Source organism: Dioscorea cayenensis, chromosome 7, assembly GCF_009730915.1.
Source record: "Dioscorea cayenensis subsp. rotundata cultivar TDr96_F1 chromosome 7, TDr96_F1_v2_PseudoChromosome.rev07_lg8_w22 25.fasta, whole genome shotgun sequence".
In the NCBI taxonomy this organism is placed as follows: Eukaryota; Viridiplantae; Streptophyta; class Magnoliopsida; order Dioscoreales; family Dioscoreaceae; genus Dioscorea; species Dioscorea cayenensis.
Genome location: NC_052477.1, coordinates 9,827,350 through 9,844,965, shown reverse-complemented (window position 1 = coordinate 9,844,965; position 17,616 = coordinate 9,827,350). Strand labels below are relative to the sequence as shown.

General features: G+C 35.4%; 1 protein-coding gene across 1 annotated transcript; it reads left to right on the top strand.

The window, feature by feature from the left end:
• The first annotated feature begins 209 nt into the window (after positions 1-209).
• LOC120265754 (protein IQ-DOMAIN 14-like) lies at positions 210-4,303 on the top strand. The gene is made up of 6 exons (XM_039273719.1): positions 210-478; positions 669-763; positions 849-1,136; positions 1,566-1,796; positions 2,339-2,470; positions 3,444-4,303. Exons 2-6 carry the CDS (start codon positions 689-691, stop codon positions 4,062-4,064), a joined length of 1,347 nt encoding a protein of 448 aa, XP_039129653.1. The 5' UTR covers positions 210-478; positions 669-688; the 3' UTR covers positions 4,065-4,303.
• Positions 4,304-17,616: the final 13,313 nt, after the last annotated feature.

Here is a 17,616-nt window from a genome sequence, read left to right as displayed (position 1 = left end):
CCAGTAATTTTAAGTTGGAAACATTATCCTGTAGGAACACAGCTGTGCTATGTACAATGCACGAGATCAGACACCAAGTTGGTTAGGGAAAAACCCAAAAAGAGAAAAGACATGTACATGGATGAAGTAAAAAGTTTGATGTCACACACACTCATTCAAAAGAAAAACCAGATTGGCCTCAACATGCATAAAAAAGTTCCCAGTCTGGCCTTTCCAAGACACTCTTTCCCCCACCTTTTTTTCCCCATCTGCTACACTCCACACACATCATGCCTCATCATCCAACAAACAAAGACCACACCAAGATTGGAATACTCATCCCCAACACCAACTAGGAATTGAAAGAAAGTGATAGCTACTAATTTAGCTATCCTTCCTCCTCTTCTTCCTCCTCCTCCTCCTCCTCTTCCTTTCTACCACCACTCTCTTCTTCTTCCTTGCCATGGACCATATTCATCCATTCTTCCAATTTTAAGAGGTTTGCACTTTTGTTTTTCTTTTTTGTATTCTTCTCAATTTAGGGGGAAAAAATATAGTATGTGTGTCTTTCCTCAGTTGTGATTTCATTGTTGCTTGAGATGCTCTTGATTTATGGGGTTTCTGTCTAAAATTTGGAGTAAACACTAGAATGTCATTTAATGTGGGTGTTCTTTTTCAATGTGTCTCAGACTGTTGAATTGATTTTGTAATGGGGAGGAAGAGGAGTTGGTTTGATCGGCTAAAGAGATTTTTTGTTTCAGATGCCAAAGCAAAACAAGAAAAGGTATTGTTTGATGACATCTCTGTAAAATGTTTATATATAAGTTATTAACATAAGCTTCAAAGTCACATTGATGTTGTGTTTTCAGAAGGAGAGAAGAAAAAGATGGATCTTTGGAAGGCTCAAGAAAAAGTCTCAACTTGCTCTTCCACCTCCAACAAACCAGAATATGACAAGGCTGAAAGAAGCTGAAGAAGAGCAGAACAAGCATGCCATGGCTGTTGCTGTTGCCACAGCCGCCGCTGCGGAGGCTGCTGTTGCAGCTGCTCAGGCAGCTGCTCAGGTTGTGCGTCTCGCTGGGACACAACCTTTATCATACCAAAGGCGTCGGGTATCTGCCGCTGTTAAAATTCAAAGTGCATTTCGGGGATATCTTGTAAGCTCTGGCCTTTTGTATTCCATTGTTTTCTTAGTCTATTTTGTTAGAGTTACTAATAATCTTATTTTGGTTAATTTGAAAAATATGGATTTGAATATATAAACATGTTTTTCTTGTCCTTTAAGTTTAAGCTTTGGGTTGCATTGTGCTGAAATAATTTGTATCATAGTATCAGAGCTTGGTTTGCAAATATCTTATGAGCTCATGTCTTGATTACAAAAATAAATCATAGGACAAATGATATATTTTTGTTTCAAATGAAGTTTATTAACAATTAAAAGTGGCACTTAATGTTTAAAAGCTCTTCACATGTTTTAAAAAGCTTTGAAGTAAGAAAAGTGAAATTAAAAAAACTGTTATATTCATAAGTTTCCTTTCAGGATTATCAAGAGTTGTGTGACTGATTTTCGAAAAACTTATTCATAGGCAAGGAGAGCATTGAGAGCACTGAAGGGGCTTGTCCTGCTTCAAGCTCTGGTACGAGGTCAAGCAGTTAGACGGCAAACTAATATAACTTTAAGAAGTTTGCAATCCCTTATAAAGATCCAGTCACATGCTCGTGCAAGCAGAGTTAAAACAGTGGAAGACAGTGAAATTTATGAACTCAATGACAAAAGTCAAAGAAGTTCAAAAGGGTTTGATTATTTAAGAGCCAGTGTAAGTAACTTGCCCTGCTTTACATATTTTATGCCTACTACTTTAGCTATTGATTTCATCAGTTGGTTGCATGGTTATTTGGATACTCCTCTGTTTTCCTTGGCAAAAATTTAAATAATAATTCCATTTGTTTTTTTCCCTCAATCTGATATTTGATTTCTTCTAAGTTTCAAGGCCTCTTCTAAGTCTCACCATCAGAAAGATATGAGTATATGAGTTCATTTAATATTATGTGGATGACATAATTGTCATATGCCTGTAGGACTATGAAATATTTCTAATTCCAATGCCCTCTGTTGCTTCTCTTCAACATGTTTGAACTGATGTTTTGTTGTTCTGAAAATCGTACGTGTTATTCTCATGCCAATCACCTTTACTTCTAAAAGTGTGGTTAAGACTATGGTGCCTTCCAGACTGGAAAATAAGGCAATAAACTCGAATGCAAATAAAGGCAATCTCCTGCTTATTTTCTTATATTTCTCCATATCATCAATTAAGCTGTCATTGATATTATGCTGATTTAATCCTTTTCACCTAAGCAGCTTCATCAAAACAGTGAAAGAAGATGGGATGGCAGTGTCCTATCAATGGAAGAGATCAATGCCATTTTGAGAAACAAGAGAGAAGCTGCTCAGAAGCGTGAGCGAGCAATGCAATATGCATCTTTTTTTCAGGTATATTTCATTTGAACTCAACCTAATTAATACCCCAATTCATTATCTTGTGTCTCCTTTCACATTAGATGTGGTAAGTCTTAATATTGTGCAAAAATGCTCAATAAAAAGAATGGAAGGCTTACCTGAAGTGTCATCTGTATACTGACTTATCGGATTTTTCCACCTCTGTATTTACACATTTCTGAATGAACTTTTTTTATGAGTTAGGTGTATTTTAATTTCTTGTTGATGTATGTAGAAGATTGAATTTAGCTAAGTTTGTTTTGTTCAGCTAGGAAAATGGATATCATTTTTTCTGTTGGTGTTTTGGCCTTTCTTGGCCTCAGCTTTTCTTTTCATAGCAACCTAACTTCATTAAAATTTTCTGCGAGAAAAGATACTACTGAGCTGAAATTTCCAGTAATTTACTTAATCTCCCTTCTCCGGTACTTTCTTCTCTCCTTTAGCTTTGCAGTTTTGAATTGTTGTAGGCAGTCTCTCATTCTTGATTTTATTAGATATGTTTCCAATCGAGTATGTGAGTTGGTCTAAGTCATGGATTGAGGCTTCGCCATTTAAGAATACTCTCATTATGAGTATGAATTCCGATAGTTTTTCCTTTGAGCTCTACATAGTCTATCTGTAACGTTTTGCTTGTTACCATGTTTCTAACAGTAAGAACAAAGTCTAAAATCAATTTGCTTAACTAATGTTTCGATTCACCGTATCCATTTTCAGCATTGGTTGTATGCCTGTTTCAATTTAACTGCCCATCAGCATTGGTTGTATGCCTGTTTCAATTTAACTGCTTATCTAAAAGGTAATAGCAACTGAAAACAGTTGATTCACTGATAATTAAGCGAAAGGAGATGAACCTTTTTCAGGCGAATAAGATTTATGTTGATTGTTATGCTATAGTGAGTCATTTATATAATTAATTGTAAAAGCATAAAATAATGAATGGCTGATGATAAATTTCACTTTCACTCAGGAGAGGAGGAATCCTGGAAGACCAAGTACACCAGTGGCCGAGGAATACGAAACTGAAGAGCTGAACAGGAGGTGGAGCTGGCTCGAACAATGGGTTGGAACACAAACATGCGAGAAGGACATACCTGAAGTTTTTCCTGTTCCGAGTCCTGAGGACAATAATTTAAACCAACAGTGTCATGTTCCGCAATCTTTTCGAGCCTCAGATCATCTTTTACACAAAGAGAAAACCGATGTAACCCCGCTTGGGCCAATGGCAAGACGATCATTCAACCGGTCCAGGCGAAACTCACCAAGGGATGATGACTCCTTCACAAGCTCCCCTTCCATCCCAAGCTACATGGCATCAACAGAATCCACTAAGGCTAGATTCCGTTCAATTAGCACGCCAAAGCAAAGGATGAGGATGGGGGATACTTTCTCTGACCATTGCATGCCATATACCAGTAGGATTCTCTCACCATTCCCTAAGACAAGCAGGCACCCTTCAATTTCTAATCTGAAATCGCCTCGATTGAAAGGTGCATCAGCCCCTGTAAAGTCTCACAGATCTTCGACCTATCTTAGTATTGATTCGGAGCACTCATTACGCAATTGGGATCGGCGCTATGCATTTAGATGAAGGCAACAATACATGCCAATTTACTTGCAACTATTCAGTATATAGATGTATGCAATTTTTGTTTGCAAGTTTCTGGTGTTTCAATTAGCATGAACAAACATTGTTTCTGAAGCTCCTTGTTAGAAATGGTTTGTTGTAGTTCTGCCTACTTTTGTTTGGATTGTAATCATGTGCTCTGTAAATCATTTGTGGCTGACAAAAGGTTTGGAATTGAAATAAATTTAAGCAGTTATTAATTACATGAGTGCTTCCTTTTTTTTTTTTTGTGTGTGAGATGACCAGCTAAAACAAGCAGCGGGTACATGTGCACAAATTTCAGCGGAGTAAGTGGGAGCAGGTTCCATGCACACATGGGTGTTAAGACCGTTTGTGCATAACCACTACTCACATTTTCGGAAATGTGCCTTTTCTTATGATTAATTTGAACTATCATCACTTATAAAGAGTTCTAATAAAGACCCGATTATGATTAATTTGAACTATCATCACCTACTCAAATTTCAGCGGAGTAAGTGCTTCCTATCATTTTTTACATCAAACTCGCACAGTGTTGCAAGATTAATTGAGAGATGCCCATGCATTAATTTCGTTTTATTAGAATAAGGGAGAGATAGTCATAGTACTTGCCTATTTATTTCTTATCATTCTTTCCGAATGCATTTTGTTTATTTAGTTTTTTGAAGATTTATTCAAAGTTTTCATGGTCATATAACCAATTAGCATTAGCAGCCGGCTGGGCTTGTAGGAATGACAAGTTTGTTGCCATCTAAAGAACAGGCAGGCATGCCAAACATGTAATTGTTGTCGCATGCATGACTTTGTGTAGCTTTTATTGTCTCTTACCTCTTCTGATTATTTACAAACTAGCTTAACAATTAATGTCACGCCCCGAACCCAGTGTATTAACAAACGGTTGTATACCCATAGGGTAGAACTCAGTAGCATGCCAAACATTGGAACCTGTCTTAGAACAGTTTGTACAATCTAGCAAACCACAAACTTCAATTGCAAACACACAACAAGGTTCGAAATTCAAAGGCATCAAAAGTAATAAAGTTCAATATCTACAAGATAGATAAATCAACTAGATGGAAGTCTGCTATTATTCGAATTCCACTATTAAGCTACCACTGGGCTATTTTATTAATGATCTGAAAAAACGAGAATAAATTTTGAACCTCACAGTCTAATAAGAAATCCACTAAAAACATTTGGAATCATATAGAATTCAAAAACTAAGATTAAATACATTCATAAAATGTAGTATAATGATAATGAAAACATAATTCAGAAAAATAAGAGTGATTCAAAATGATATAGATGAACAAACAGAAAAAAATGTCTCCCAATTTACAATTGTTTTGTCAAAACAAAATATCAGAAGTCATTTGTTTAAGCTCGATAATTTTAGTTTCAAAGATAATTTGTTTATTATCTGTGGCTTAGCTAGAATATCAGAGGTCATTATTGTTTATTATCTATGGCTTGAGCTAGAACGTTGTGAAACTATAATTTTTATTTTAAAATTTCATGTCGACATAATCCGTGTTTAACCCCAATGAGAGGTTTAGTGCATAATTAACTAAAGGCTAAAAATATTTATGTTAACATAACTTTAATGTTTGAAAATCAAGCAAAATATCAGAGTTTACAAACCAAGATTTGTAGAATAATCCATTGAGCAACAATGCTAACATTCACATGATCCCATAATCCACATAAAATAATCTAATTATATTAAAAACAAATAACGACTAAACATTTCACTGATTAACAAATATAAATAAAAAGATGAAGGAATTAATGGTTCAACGAAAAAATAGCAATTCAGAAAAAGGAAAATAAATAATAGATAATGAAATTAATACCGAACAAATGATTAAATATTATATAAATAATTTTTTAAAAAAATTAATAAATAAATTAATAATTATTTATATTAAAAAATTATACGTACATACATAAATTTATACATAATGTTACTTACGTAAGAAAATCACCAAGCTCTAAGAAACCACGCGAATACTAAAATCAAATCCTGAGAAAAATCCTAAAAACATGACACCATACATGATTGAGTTTTGACGGTCCAAGACATTAAATATCCTAGTAGCACAGAGACATTTAATATAAGACCAAAGAACCACCACTGCAAAAACAGTACGCGCCAAAGATTGCCCATAGGTGGCACCCACTGTTGTTCCACCATCCAAAATGATAAAACCATTTCAACATAGTGCATGCCAAAACCAGTAACCATCCAACAATTATACAATTAGAAAAAAATAAATCCTTCAACTGAAAACTGATCATTGTGACATGTAAACATGTGGCTATACTAATATCTTCCTCTAACTAGATGGCATATAATTAGGGATGACAACGGGTAAAATATGGATAAGGTATGTTAAAAATCTTACCTATACCTGTAGCCCTTACCAGGGGCGGATGGAAGGGGAGTCAAGAGGGTGCTTGAGCACTGCCTTGGCCCCAATCAACCAATACTATATATATATATATATATATATATATATGTGTGTGTTTATATATATATATATATATATATATATATATATTAGAGGGAGTTGTAACTTGGAATCACCCCATCTCTTCTCACTCACTCTCTCTCTCTCTCTCTATATATATATATATATTCTCTCTCTATATATATATTAATAATTCATTGAATCACTCACTCTCTCTCTCTCTATATATATTCTCTCTCTATATATATATTAATAATTCATTGAATCTTTATTTTCATTTTTTAAAAATTATTAATATTTTTACAAAGTAAAACTGATAATTTTACAAAATAGTGTTTGGAACAAAATTAATATTTATTATTGAGATGTTTTATAAATTGCTTGACATAAAAAAATTATTGTTTAGCCTTCATTTATTACAAATTAGTTTATATAGAATAAAAATTAGAAAAAAATTACAAACATTTATTGTTTAAACCGGTGATTTTATTAGTTAGGATATAACATATATATATATATAAAAAATATTTATATAAATATATATTTTTATAAAATATTTATAAAAAAATTATTGTTGGGCCCCTTAATTTTTTTATTTTGTTTTTCATAAAAAAATTATAAATGTATTTTTTTTAACAATTGGATCAGCCAAACTACAATAAATATGTCATTCAACTTATCTAATTATATTTTTTTAATTGAAATAATTAAAAAAATTATAATTTTTTATATGAGCACCTCTTTATTTTGCTTCTGGTTTCACCACTGACCCTTACGCTATACCCATACCTTCCAGGGTAAAAAAAAAAATATCATACCCTTACCCTTACCAGCAGAGTACGGGTATACTCGTGGGTACTCGCTTACTAGTTGTTCAAATTACAGAATTAAATTTAAATAATAATAATAATACAATTAATAATCTATTACAATACAATGTTTAAACACATGTCCATAAATTCAAAATTAAAAGTTGATACATATTTGTTTATCTTAAATCATATAATCACATAAAAATTATATATAACAAATTGATTTGTATAAAATAACAAGTTGATTAATTTAATTTTCATTGGCATCTATTTAGGACTCAACGGTAACTCTATCTTTTCTGCTTAAGTTTAACTATCTTGGTTTTTGTTTTAATTTTTTTCATATATCTACTCTTTATATTTTATATAGTTTTAAATTTTATAAATGTCTAGTGAGATTTTTAATTGAAGTGCAATTATAACTTAAGTAATTATCATAAGTTTCTAAATTAATTGATTAATTTATATATCCAATTGATTTCTTAATAGCATCTTATTTTTCAGGATGTTCTTCTAATTTATAGAATAAATTATTATGACATTATTTTTTTATATTTGTTTTATAATGTTTATTTTTTTTAATTTAATTATGATTTTTAATATATATATCCAAAATTCAATTTGATAATATTATGCTCAATCAGATATAAATATAAAATTTAAAAAAAATTTAAAATAATATATTAAGAGAAAATTTAAAGTATTATTTTCAAATTAATCGCTATGAAAATAGATTTTGGGTAAATTACTAAATTGTGGGTAAATGTTTAGCTTAATAAAAAAATTATATATATATATGGGTTGAAAGGGTATGGGTATGGGTTTATCCATACCCGCTTCAATGGGTAAGGGTATGCGCTAGGGTACAGGTAGGGTAGGGGCATACCCTTACCCGACCCGTACCAGCTCAAAAAATAACTGCTAATACCCGTACTCATGCTTGGTCAAAGAGGATACCCTCTTTGTCCGGGTATGGGTATGGGTATACCTGTCAAATAGGGTACGTACAGATTGCCATCTCTACATATGATCACAAGCTTTGGCTCATTTCTTGCCAGCAACTACTTTCTATTAAACCAAAGGAAAAAGCTAGGAAATTTGCTTTTCAAAAGGTTAATTTGTAAAGTATGCAAACAAATATTAATATAGACCATATATGAAAACTAAAAAAATGATAAACTCTTCTCAAAATATCCCAATATATTAAAAAAACTTCTTTGACCTCAATGGCTTATATTCAATATTATCAACATTCCCTGTAGACTCTCACAAGTGCCAAAATTTCAAGATAATTCCTTTCACCAACTTAACTTCATGACACTACAACATTATAGGGTTTTAGTGGCATTATATTAACGGCGTTTTCCATAAACGACGCAGGGTTTACAGTGTTTTCAATGTATAACATCACGAAAGCCATTGTGGGAGGGAAGTTTTGGACATTGGTGGCATTTTATATATAAACGGCAGGAATTTCCATGCGTGCACTAACTGGAAATATTGGCGGGAATAATTTTAGGATTTTAGCGGGGTTTTTCTGTAAAGTGCTAAGAGAAATACTGGTAAATGCTTTTATTTGCGTGGTATTCGTGTTAGTAAATATAGGGAATTTGGGGTTATTAGCGGGGTTTGTTTGAAAAATGCCAAAAAAATTGGTATGTAATAATGTTTATAAAATGTTGCTCTTGATTTGGTGCCATTTGCTTTGGAAAATGCCTGCGAATGCTTTTTAAAGACATTCTCCCTAGATCGACTTCTCCAATGATGGATCACCCCGCACTATCGGCACTCCAGAAATCATTGCCCAGCTCCACCCCTATCTCTTCCTCCTCTGCCAACGTCCTCATCAGCGAGGTCACACTCATCAAGGTCATCTATGGCGGCGCCACCGGGGTGATTTTGAAGGACGAGTCGTGAGATCCCAGCTGGCGCCATAGTGTTGGCGATAGTCCCTGATCCTTGTCTCCTTGTTTGGCATATATGGGTTCAAAACTCACAACATTGTGGTCCGGCCCCGTGAGCCCAACGCCATCACTCCGCATGCTCTCTTTCTCAGCTACAAAGATTCGTTGCCCTTTCTTTACCAAGGTTACAAATAGAGGTTATCTGGTCTTCAATCTCCATTTTCTGGTAGAGATAGTTCTTCGATTTGTTCATTTTATTGTTTTTTCAGGATTTAATCCTTTGGATTTTTTTCAGGGATTATCTTTTGGTTGCAAGCTTCAGGCAACATTCCTCATAAATTCACTTGTCCAAGTTCGTTGTTGAGGTGGCATTAATTACTAAATTCATTCTCCATTCTTTTGTTAGATTTTTGATAATCTCTCTATTGCCTCTATTTCTTTGTGTTTCTTGTATATCAGGACGTCTTGCATTTTTCAAAGCTGACCCATACTAAAAAAGATAAATCTTATTTAAATAAAGAGATAGAAGAAATTATGGTAATAAGTCTTTCACCATTTTTCTTCCTTTTATTACTTTCTTTTCAAATGACATTTGTTAAAAACCTTTTACCTAAATGTAGGAAAAGGCAAATGGAAAGCTAGTTGAATATGAATCAATAGATGGGGATGAGGGAATGGTTGAAATAGAAATTTTGACTCAAGTTATTGGGAAAGAGCGACATGGGCAAGTAAGAGGGCTTAGATTAGGTCCTACACCTACAAACTATTACGGCCATTCAAGTAGTTGTGATCTCACAACATGTGGTGGCCATTCAAATGAGTGTAGAGATCTTCTCCAATAGATGGATGAAAAGTTCCAAAAGATGGAAGATGAGCTTGGGAGAGAACGTGCTAATTACAAGGCTCTTTTTACTTTCTTGCAACAACGATTCTCTAGAGCTACTACCCCCCTGCCTAGCATAGGTGGATCAATTTCTCAATCGCAGGTATTTCAAACTTGTAAACTATATTATTATTTTTATTTCTATATTTTAAACATGTAATTATAATTATTACAGAATTAATGCATTGGATCTTAGATCCCTGAGGTTAACACAACCGGGTCTAGTGTGCATGTTCAGTAATTGTATTATATATATATATATATATATATATATAATGGTATGTTTATGAATGCCATCTAATACATAAAATTATTCTTGCAGAATCAGGCATTTTGGAGAACAGTGATTCACTCTTAGGAGTTTCGATGGTCAAGATCGGTGAAGTTTTATTTTTTTTCCCCCTTTTTATGTTGTGGTTGTATGTGAACTTTGAATGGTCTTGGTGTCTGTATGAGATTTTCTCACAATTTTACCTATCATATTTGGTTAAACACTTGTGATTGTCAATGAGATTCATGATCTCTAAATTGATTTATATTTAAATACATGAATGATATATTATATATTGCTTTTATATTTCCTTTAATCAACAAATGGAGAACCTTCAGGTTTAATTTGGATTTTAGGTAATATTCAAGTTTATTCTAGGGATTAGGTGAAAATTATGTAAAAAAAAGTGATTACAGGATTACCTTATTTTACCGACGTTTCTTTAATAAAAAAAAAAACACCGAGCATTCTCAACAGGATTATCCTAATTTATCCTCGGCGTCTAGATGAAAACACCGGCTAAATTGGCTGCGTTTTGTGAAGAAAACACCGCCCCATTGCCAGTGTTTTCCTTTGAAAACCCTACCAATAAAGCCTAAATTATTATAGCAAACACAGCTCGTTTACCGGCATTATAAATTAGAACGTCGTGAATAGGGTGGCATTTATCTTCGGAATGCCGGTAAATCCGAGTGTTTCTCCTAGAATCACCAATAATAATTACAATGTTTTTTCTTTTAAACGTTGTAGTATTTATTGGTGTTTTGCAACAAAAATACCGCTAAATGCAGGCATTTGTCCATAAAACACCACCCCAATAGCGACATTGGATTCGCTGGTGCTTTCCCCGGTGTTTTTCAAAAGCACCATGAAGCGATTTGGTGGCATTTATAAATGCTGCCAAAGGTAAAGAAAAACACCGGGGAAGACCTAATATATTGTAGCGTGAGCACCAAATCTTGCCACACTTTAGAATTGTGATAGGCAATAATTCAGACACCTATCCATATTAGGAGATACACACTGGACTAAGCTCTTAAGTAAACAGGTGTGGTAATTTCTTTAAACCCATCCACCCCACCCACCCAACAAACCAAAGTTGCAATAATTAGAATATATCCAACAGATCTCCTTACAAGCTCTACACAATCCTCTAAATTTTATACACAATCACCTTAAGAATTAACAATCACATTCAAAACCACTAAAAAGATTTCTTATTGGTTTTCGATACTCATCTAAATATACTACCTATGCCTCAAGATCCACCGATGATGGAGCATAGAAAATTAAGGGGTTTCTTGGTGCTTTGGAGTGAAAGACTTTCCTGCAAAGTCTTTTACTGTAAACTCTTTTCCTGCAAAGTAACAATACAATGTTTGGTATATATAATGAAAATTCTGATTGAAATGCATGTAAAGTTAATTCCTTCATTTGGTATGAATAAGTTTCTATGTAAAGTTATATGCATTCTCAATTTTTCCTTTGATTGCTCTAGTTAATGTTATTTAAAAAAAACCAAAATCCATATAAAAAATCAAAATCCCATCACCAAACCCTTGTAATATCAAATGAACTCATTAAAACCATACAAAAAACCAAAATCCTATTCCAAAAAGACAAGTTTACCAAGAACAAGTATCACCACAAAAAACATACACACACACATTGAAAAAGTAAGAAAAATATCATAAAAGATCCAAGGAGTGATTCTTCTTGCTCCAGGTTTTTGGAAAGGAAAGAAAAGAGGAGGAGTTTTGCTCTAGGGTTTTCAAAAGCAAGAAAAGATAAGATTTTTTTTTTTACTTAAACAAGGATAAAATTGGAATTTCATTTGCCTAACATTTCACACCCACTATGTTATCCTTTTTACAAGGGTATCAATCGTTTTCTTTGGTAAAAGGGAAAGTAATTGCATGAAGACCGCTACTTTGCATAGTTCATATTAAAACCAAACGTGTGAAAGTTTTTCACTAGTTTTACTTTCCCTGCAATGTTGTTACTTTCCCACATGCCAAACAACCCTTAAAATGAATCATTTTACACATTCATTGCATTGCGAATGGCCATCTTAATTAACCAATTAGGTTTTGCACTAAAAAAAAGGCAAAGAAAATTCCTTATTACTTGAAATCCCTAGAGCTTCAAGAAGTCATACGTAGTGTGAAGCGTCGAGAGTTTTTTCTCCGCCGAGATCTCATAGAGGACTAGTCATGATTAATCTTTTATTAATAACCTTGTGCTTTTGGATTTCCATGACTCATTGAATCTCAATTAGGGAAGCATAATTTTAGTCTTGGACTTGAAACTAGAATCCTAAGGGGACCATTGTCCAGGTACCCCGACTTCCTTATTGATTGTCTCCTCTTCTTAGCCATTTGTTTTTGTTCTTTTTATTCATATTTTGATAGCATCTTGATTGAATTCACAAATTGATTTCAAATTGGCTATTTAGCAAGGTTTACTTGTTACTAGAGTCTATTCCCTGTCGATTCGAATACCCGCCCTTCGAGAACTTTATTACTTCAACACCTATGCACTTGTGATACACACACGCAAGGGTGTGTCAATGATTTGAATAGTTTCTTGTTGTAATTTGCATGCAATTAGGTCCTTGTTCATAGCATAAAGTTGCCCAAAATCCTTATTCTTAGTTGTGCTTCGATATTTGAGCGAATTTAGATAGAATTGAGTTGTGGAAATAGGATATTCATAGTTTCAGTGTAGTACACAAGCGGTACACACTCATGTATTTAGTCGTGTAACTCTCTGTTTTCATTTTGGTTGCATAGATTTTACAAAATAGAGATTTACATGGATATGGAAGGAGATACACTGTCATGTACTCGACCGTGAATATCTCTAGATGAGCATCACATTCACTTATTCTGGAAATAGAGAAATACAAGGTAGGTAAAGAAATACACAGTTGTGTAACTCTCAGGTAGAGTGATTGCTTTCGCACTCTATATCAACAGGAAGTACATGGGTATGAGGAGAGTGATAAGTGCTTGTGTGTTAAGAATGCAAAGTGTTCTTTCCTTACAATGAGCATTACTTTTATCTGGTTTAAGCGCTAATACATGTGTATTTATGTTTTTTTGCGCATGTAGGGTTGTGAAGCTATGTTTTAAGAAAAAAGTCAAAAGTAGATCGTGTACGCACTATTTGGTGGAATCTTAGAAGCAACAAACGCGGAGACACAAGTGGGGCTCTAAGATGTGTGAATGTGTGCCAGCCTCCATGTATTCAAGCCATTACAATGAGTTAGAGGGGCACGAAGATAGTCACATTTGCGTATCCCAACTTGTGCAATGATAGCAAGATCTTCACCAATGGACCCGTTTATTGAAGAAATGACGCAATCTACGACATAAACATGTGCCCGTTTATGTTTCCTTGATGAAAAGTGGATTTGGGAGTGTTTTTGGCCACCCGGGGGGTACTGTAGCAAATCACTGTTTCAATTTACTGTAGCAGTTACTGTTCACAGTCGGCCGAAATCAGAATTCCATAGAATCCACACGGCCGTGTGGAAATTCCACAAGGGCATGTGGAACATCTACAGGCCCGTGTGGATGCCCGATTCCAACCTATTTAAAGCCGTTTTTCAGCCCGATTTCAGCATTCTTTTCTCTATTTTTTCCCCAACTTTCAAGAGGGCGCCGGCTAGGGTTTTGAGAGGTTTTGGCAAGGCTTTTGGAGTGCTTCTCTGGCTTTGACACCGCGCTCCATATGAAAGAAGGTTATTGGGAGAGTTTTCGTCGGCATCGATCCGGCGAGGTGTGCCCTAGGCCGGACGAGGGGACCTTTGGAGGAGACGAGGCCACTCCACAAGGCCATCGACATGACTACCGAGGGGGTTTTTCTATGGATTACTTGTTTTTACATTCGATTTCATTATTGATTGTAACTAGCTCCATGGAGAGCTAAACCCCCTAGTGGGTACTTGGATTTGTGAACCCTAGGATGTATTTGTTTCATTAAACCTTCTATTATGCTTTCATTAATTGATATTTTATTTGAGTTCCAATATTGAATGCTTGATTGATTGAATCCTCCCTTAGAGTGATACTAGGGTTGAGAGTTAATATTGGTAACCCTTGTGAGTGAGTGACACACCACGAGGGTTAGACAAAGCTAGATTAGAGAGGGTCGAGAGGGTGAGTCAAGAGGTAGCAGAGCGTCCCCTTTCCCCTCCGATGTGATTTATCCAACCTCCATTTCCTTGAGTTCTTTTCGGTCATATTAGAGTGAATGGGCTAAGGGACGACCTTCCACTAGGGCTTAGTTGCAGAGGTAACGGAGTGAAGCGTTGAAGTGATTTTAGCACCTAGGGCTTAATTGTGACTAGGGACCTCTCACATGGACCAAATGGTTAGGTCTATATCTAGGAAGAGGGTTTATCACTTGGAATCCCTAGAACTCCATGCGATTCTATCCGAGTGCGAGGTGTTGAGATTGTTCGATTTCTCCTCCGAGACATGGTATAAAGTTAGTCATGGTTGACCTTAGATTTGGGACCATGTATTGAAGGATTTCCACGACTCATTAATGCATTAATTAGGAAGCATAATAGTTAGTTCTGCACTTGAAACGATTGTCCTACAATATCCGAGTACCCTCATTTATATCGATTGCCTTATCTCTCAATTTTATTGTGCCTCTCGTTCTTATTTCTTTTATCTTTTTTTATATAAATGTCATTCATCATACCATCGATTTATTCTCATTATAGTTAGATAGCAATCGTTGTGTTTCTATTCACTATTCCTTGTGGATACGATACCCACTCACATGGGATTTATTACTTCGACACCCATGCACTTGCGGTTTACACGCATATTCGGTCGTGTCAGAGAAATACACTCCCATGTTCTTTTGTCGGTGTACATTGAGAAGAGAAAAGGCTTCCCCCTTCATCTTCTTCTCCACTTCCACCCATGTTTCCATTAACACATTCGTTCTTTGATGGCTCTCCAACTCTCCCTCTTTCTCTCCCACACTCATTCCATATCTTTTAGCAAACCTAATGCCACAATAGCCACAACCACAGCCACAACAATTTAGTGCACCAACTCACCAAGAGCGGTACGCCCAACTTTCCCAACTAAAGTTTTGGGAAACCTGAATGATAGATTAGATGACACTAGAGTCAATTAGACTGGCACACGATGCCCATGAACTACTGCGGGACAGTCCATGGAAGTGACTCTTTGCGTTAGATGAGGTGGCGTACAAAGAGCTAGAGTCATAGAGACATGGTACAATTCCAGTTTTAGGGGGAGATGGTGCAAATGTTATCTATTAAATTCTCCTACCATCTTAGACTGTATGATAGGGAATTCATCCAAACTCCCAAGCATGTAGCGTTGAAGACATACTTGCTCCTGGGCATTCCATAACAAACAAGGTGGCGCAACATTAGCAGAGACCCCTACTATCATCTAACGCGGTCAAAGGTGTCGACGCTCCGGTCTCCAGCTTTGAGGTATATCTACACCCTACTTTGTAGGATAATCACCTGGAAAGGAGAGTCGATGGGAGTCATGAGCACAACAAATTTTCTTTATCTCTGTGATATGATCAAGCATGTACCCTTGCACTAAGGATACATTTTCTTGTAGATCGTACTCTGTAGGCTTCAAACACTCGCATTGGAGTCCTCCACACCAGGTCATATATCACTTGGCTCATTCATGGGATGGGACGACTGTGAGACACGGAGCGCATACTCTTTGTGGATGGGATTATTCCTCTTGACATGGATACTCTTCGAGCCATTAGGATGGTCCATCTTCAGCGGACGGCCGAGGGACCCCACTATGTCCTGGTCACGCCAAGTCCAAGTTTGAGGAGTAGTTACCTCTCCTCATACCAACATCAACTCCTCCCACATCTCTAACAACTGTATCAGCACCAACTCCAACACCCATTTGAGCATTAGCACCTGCTTCAGACACCATAGCGACTCCATCCTCCCCGCGACCAAGTGATGAACAGTTAACTTAATGTGCCGCTTAGCCGCATATATTAAGGTGAAGCCCTTGCCTCTATCTCCTGCATACAATCCAGCTTCCACCATCTAGAACGGAGGTAGAGGAGGAGGAACCGGTAGCGAGACCAGCAGTGACGAGAGTTGATCCGGCAGTTCTGAGAGCCATACCGTGACCAAGCTAGAAGACAATGCAAACTGATTCAGTTTTTATTTCTTTTCATGATATTTATACATTTATTTTGTTGATCAGCAAGGGTTTAGTCCCTACTACTTTTGTACTTTTTGTAGTTCAGTTTACATATTTTGTTTTTAGTATTTTTGTATTTTATTCTTGTCTTTCTCTATTAAACCCTCTCTCATACAAAGGATGATGTGAGCCACCCCCTTTAACTTCCCAATCTTTTTCTTAAACCCAATTATTGTGCTTGGACAAAGGAGTAACACACTCATTTGTATTGTAAGACTCATCAACTTTTACTGGGGATGCACCATTTCTTTGTATCTACTCTTAGACACTTAGTAAATTGTTATTGTGTTTCTCTTGTTAACTAGATTTTAATTACATTAATGACAATGTATATCTTTGTGTCTATGTGTGTGGTGGTCGTGAAGGGGGAGGATGGATTTTGGATTCTAGTTGTTAGTATTACTTGTGAAAGTTTCTTGTGTAGAAGTTTGAAAACATGTATAATGCTACATTTTTCATTTAGGATTATGCCCTCGAATGTCAACAAGGATACTTGTATTAGGGCATTTCATTTATATTATTCATTCTTATTATTATTACTAGCCATTTATTTTTATTTTCATATAAATCTTGTGATTGCATTTTTAATTAGCTTTGAACATCATAGTCCATGTGTATTAAGTTAAACCTTCTAGTCTTTGTGGGATAAAGAGGAGGGCACTAGAAGGTTTAGTACTTATACAATTAAATAGTTCACAAATCATAGAATCTTTAATTGGGCATTAAAGATTCGTAAGGATTTGTATGATATATACTTTGACAAAGAGTGCTAGTTAAACACTATGGAATAGTGGTAGCATATGTCATAAATACATCACTGGGATTGGTGTATTTGAACATGACTCACAACAATCCAATCACATGGGCTTTACTCTTTAACAATAAATTATTAGAATTGTTGGTTATGATCATATGAGTGGATCATAATTAGACCTAAAGTATCATGATCAA

Excerpts from the sequence above, each read along its gene's own strand:
- LOC120265754 (XM_039273719.1), top strand. The coding sequence starts at position 689 with ATGGGGAGGAAGAGGAGTTGGTTTGATCGGCTAAAGAGATTTTTTGTT. Across the intron at positions 764-848 it reads CCAAAGCAAAACAAGAAAAG|AAGGAGAGAAGAAAAAGATG; the intron begins GTATTGTTTGAT and ends TTGTGTTTTCAG. Across the intron at positions 1,797-2,338 it reads TTGATTATTTAAGAGCCAGT|CTTCATCAAAACAGTGAAAG; the intron begins GTAAGTAACTTG and ends TCACCTAAGCAG.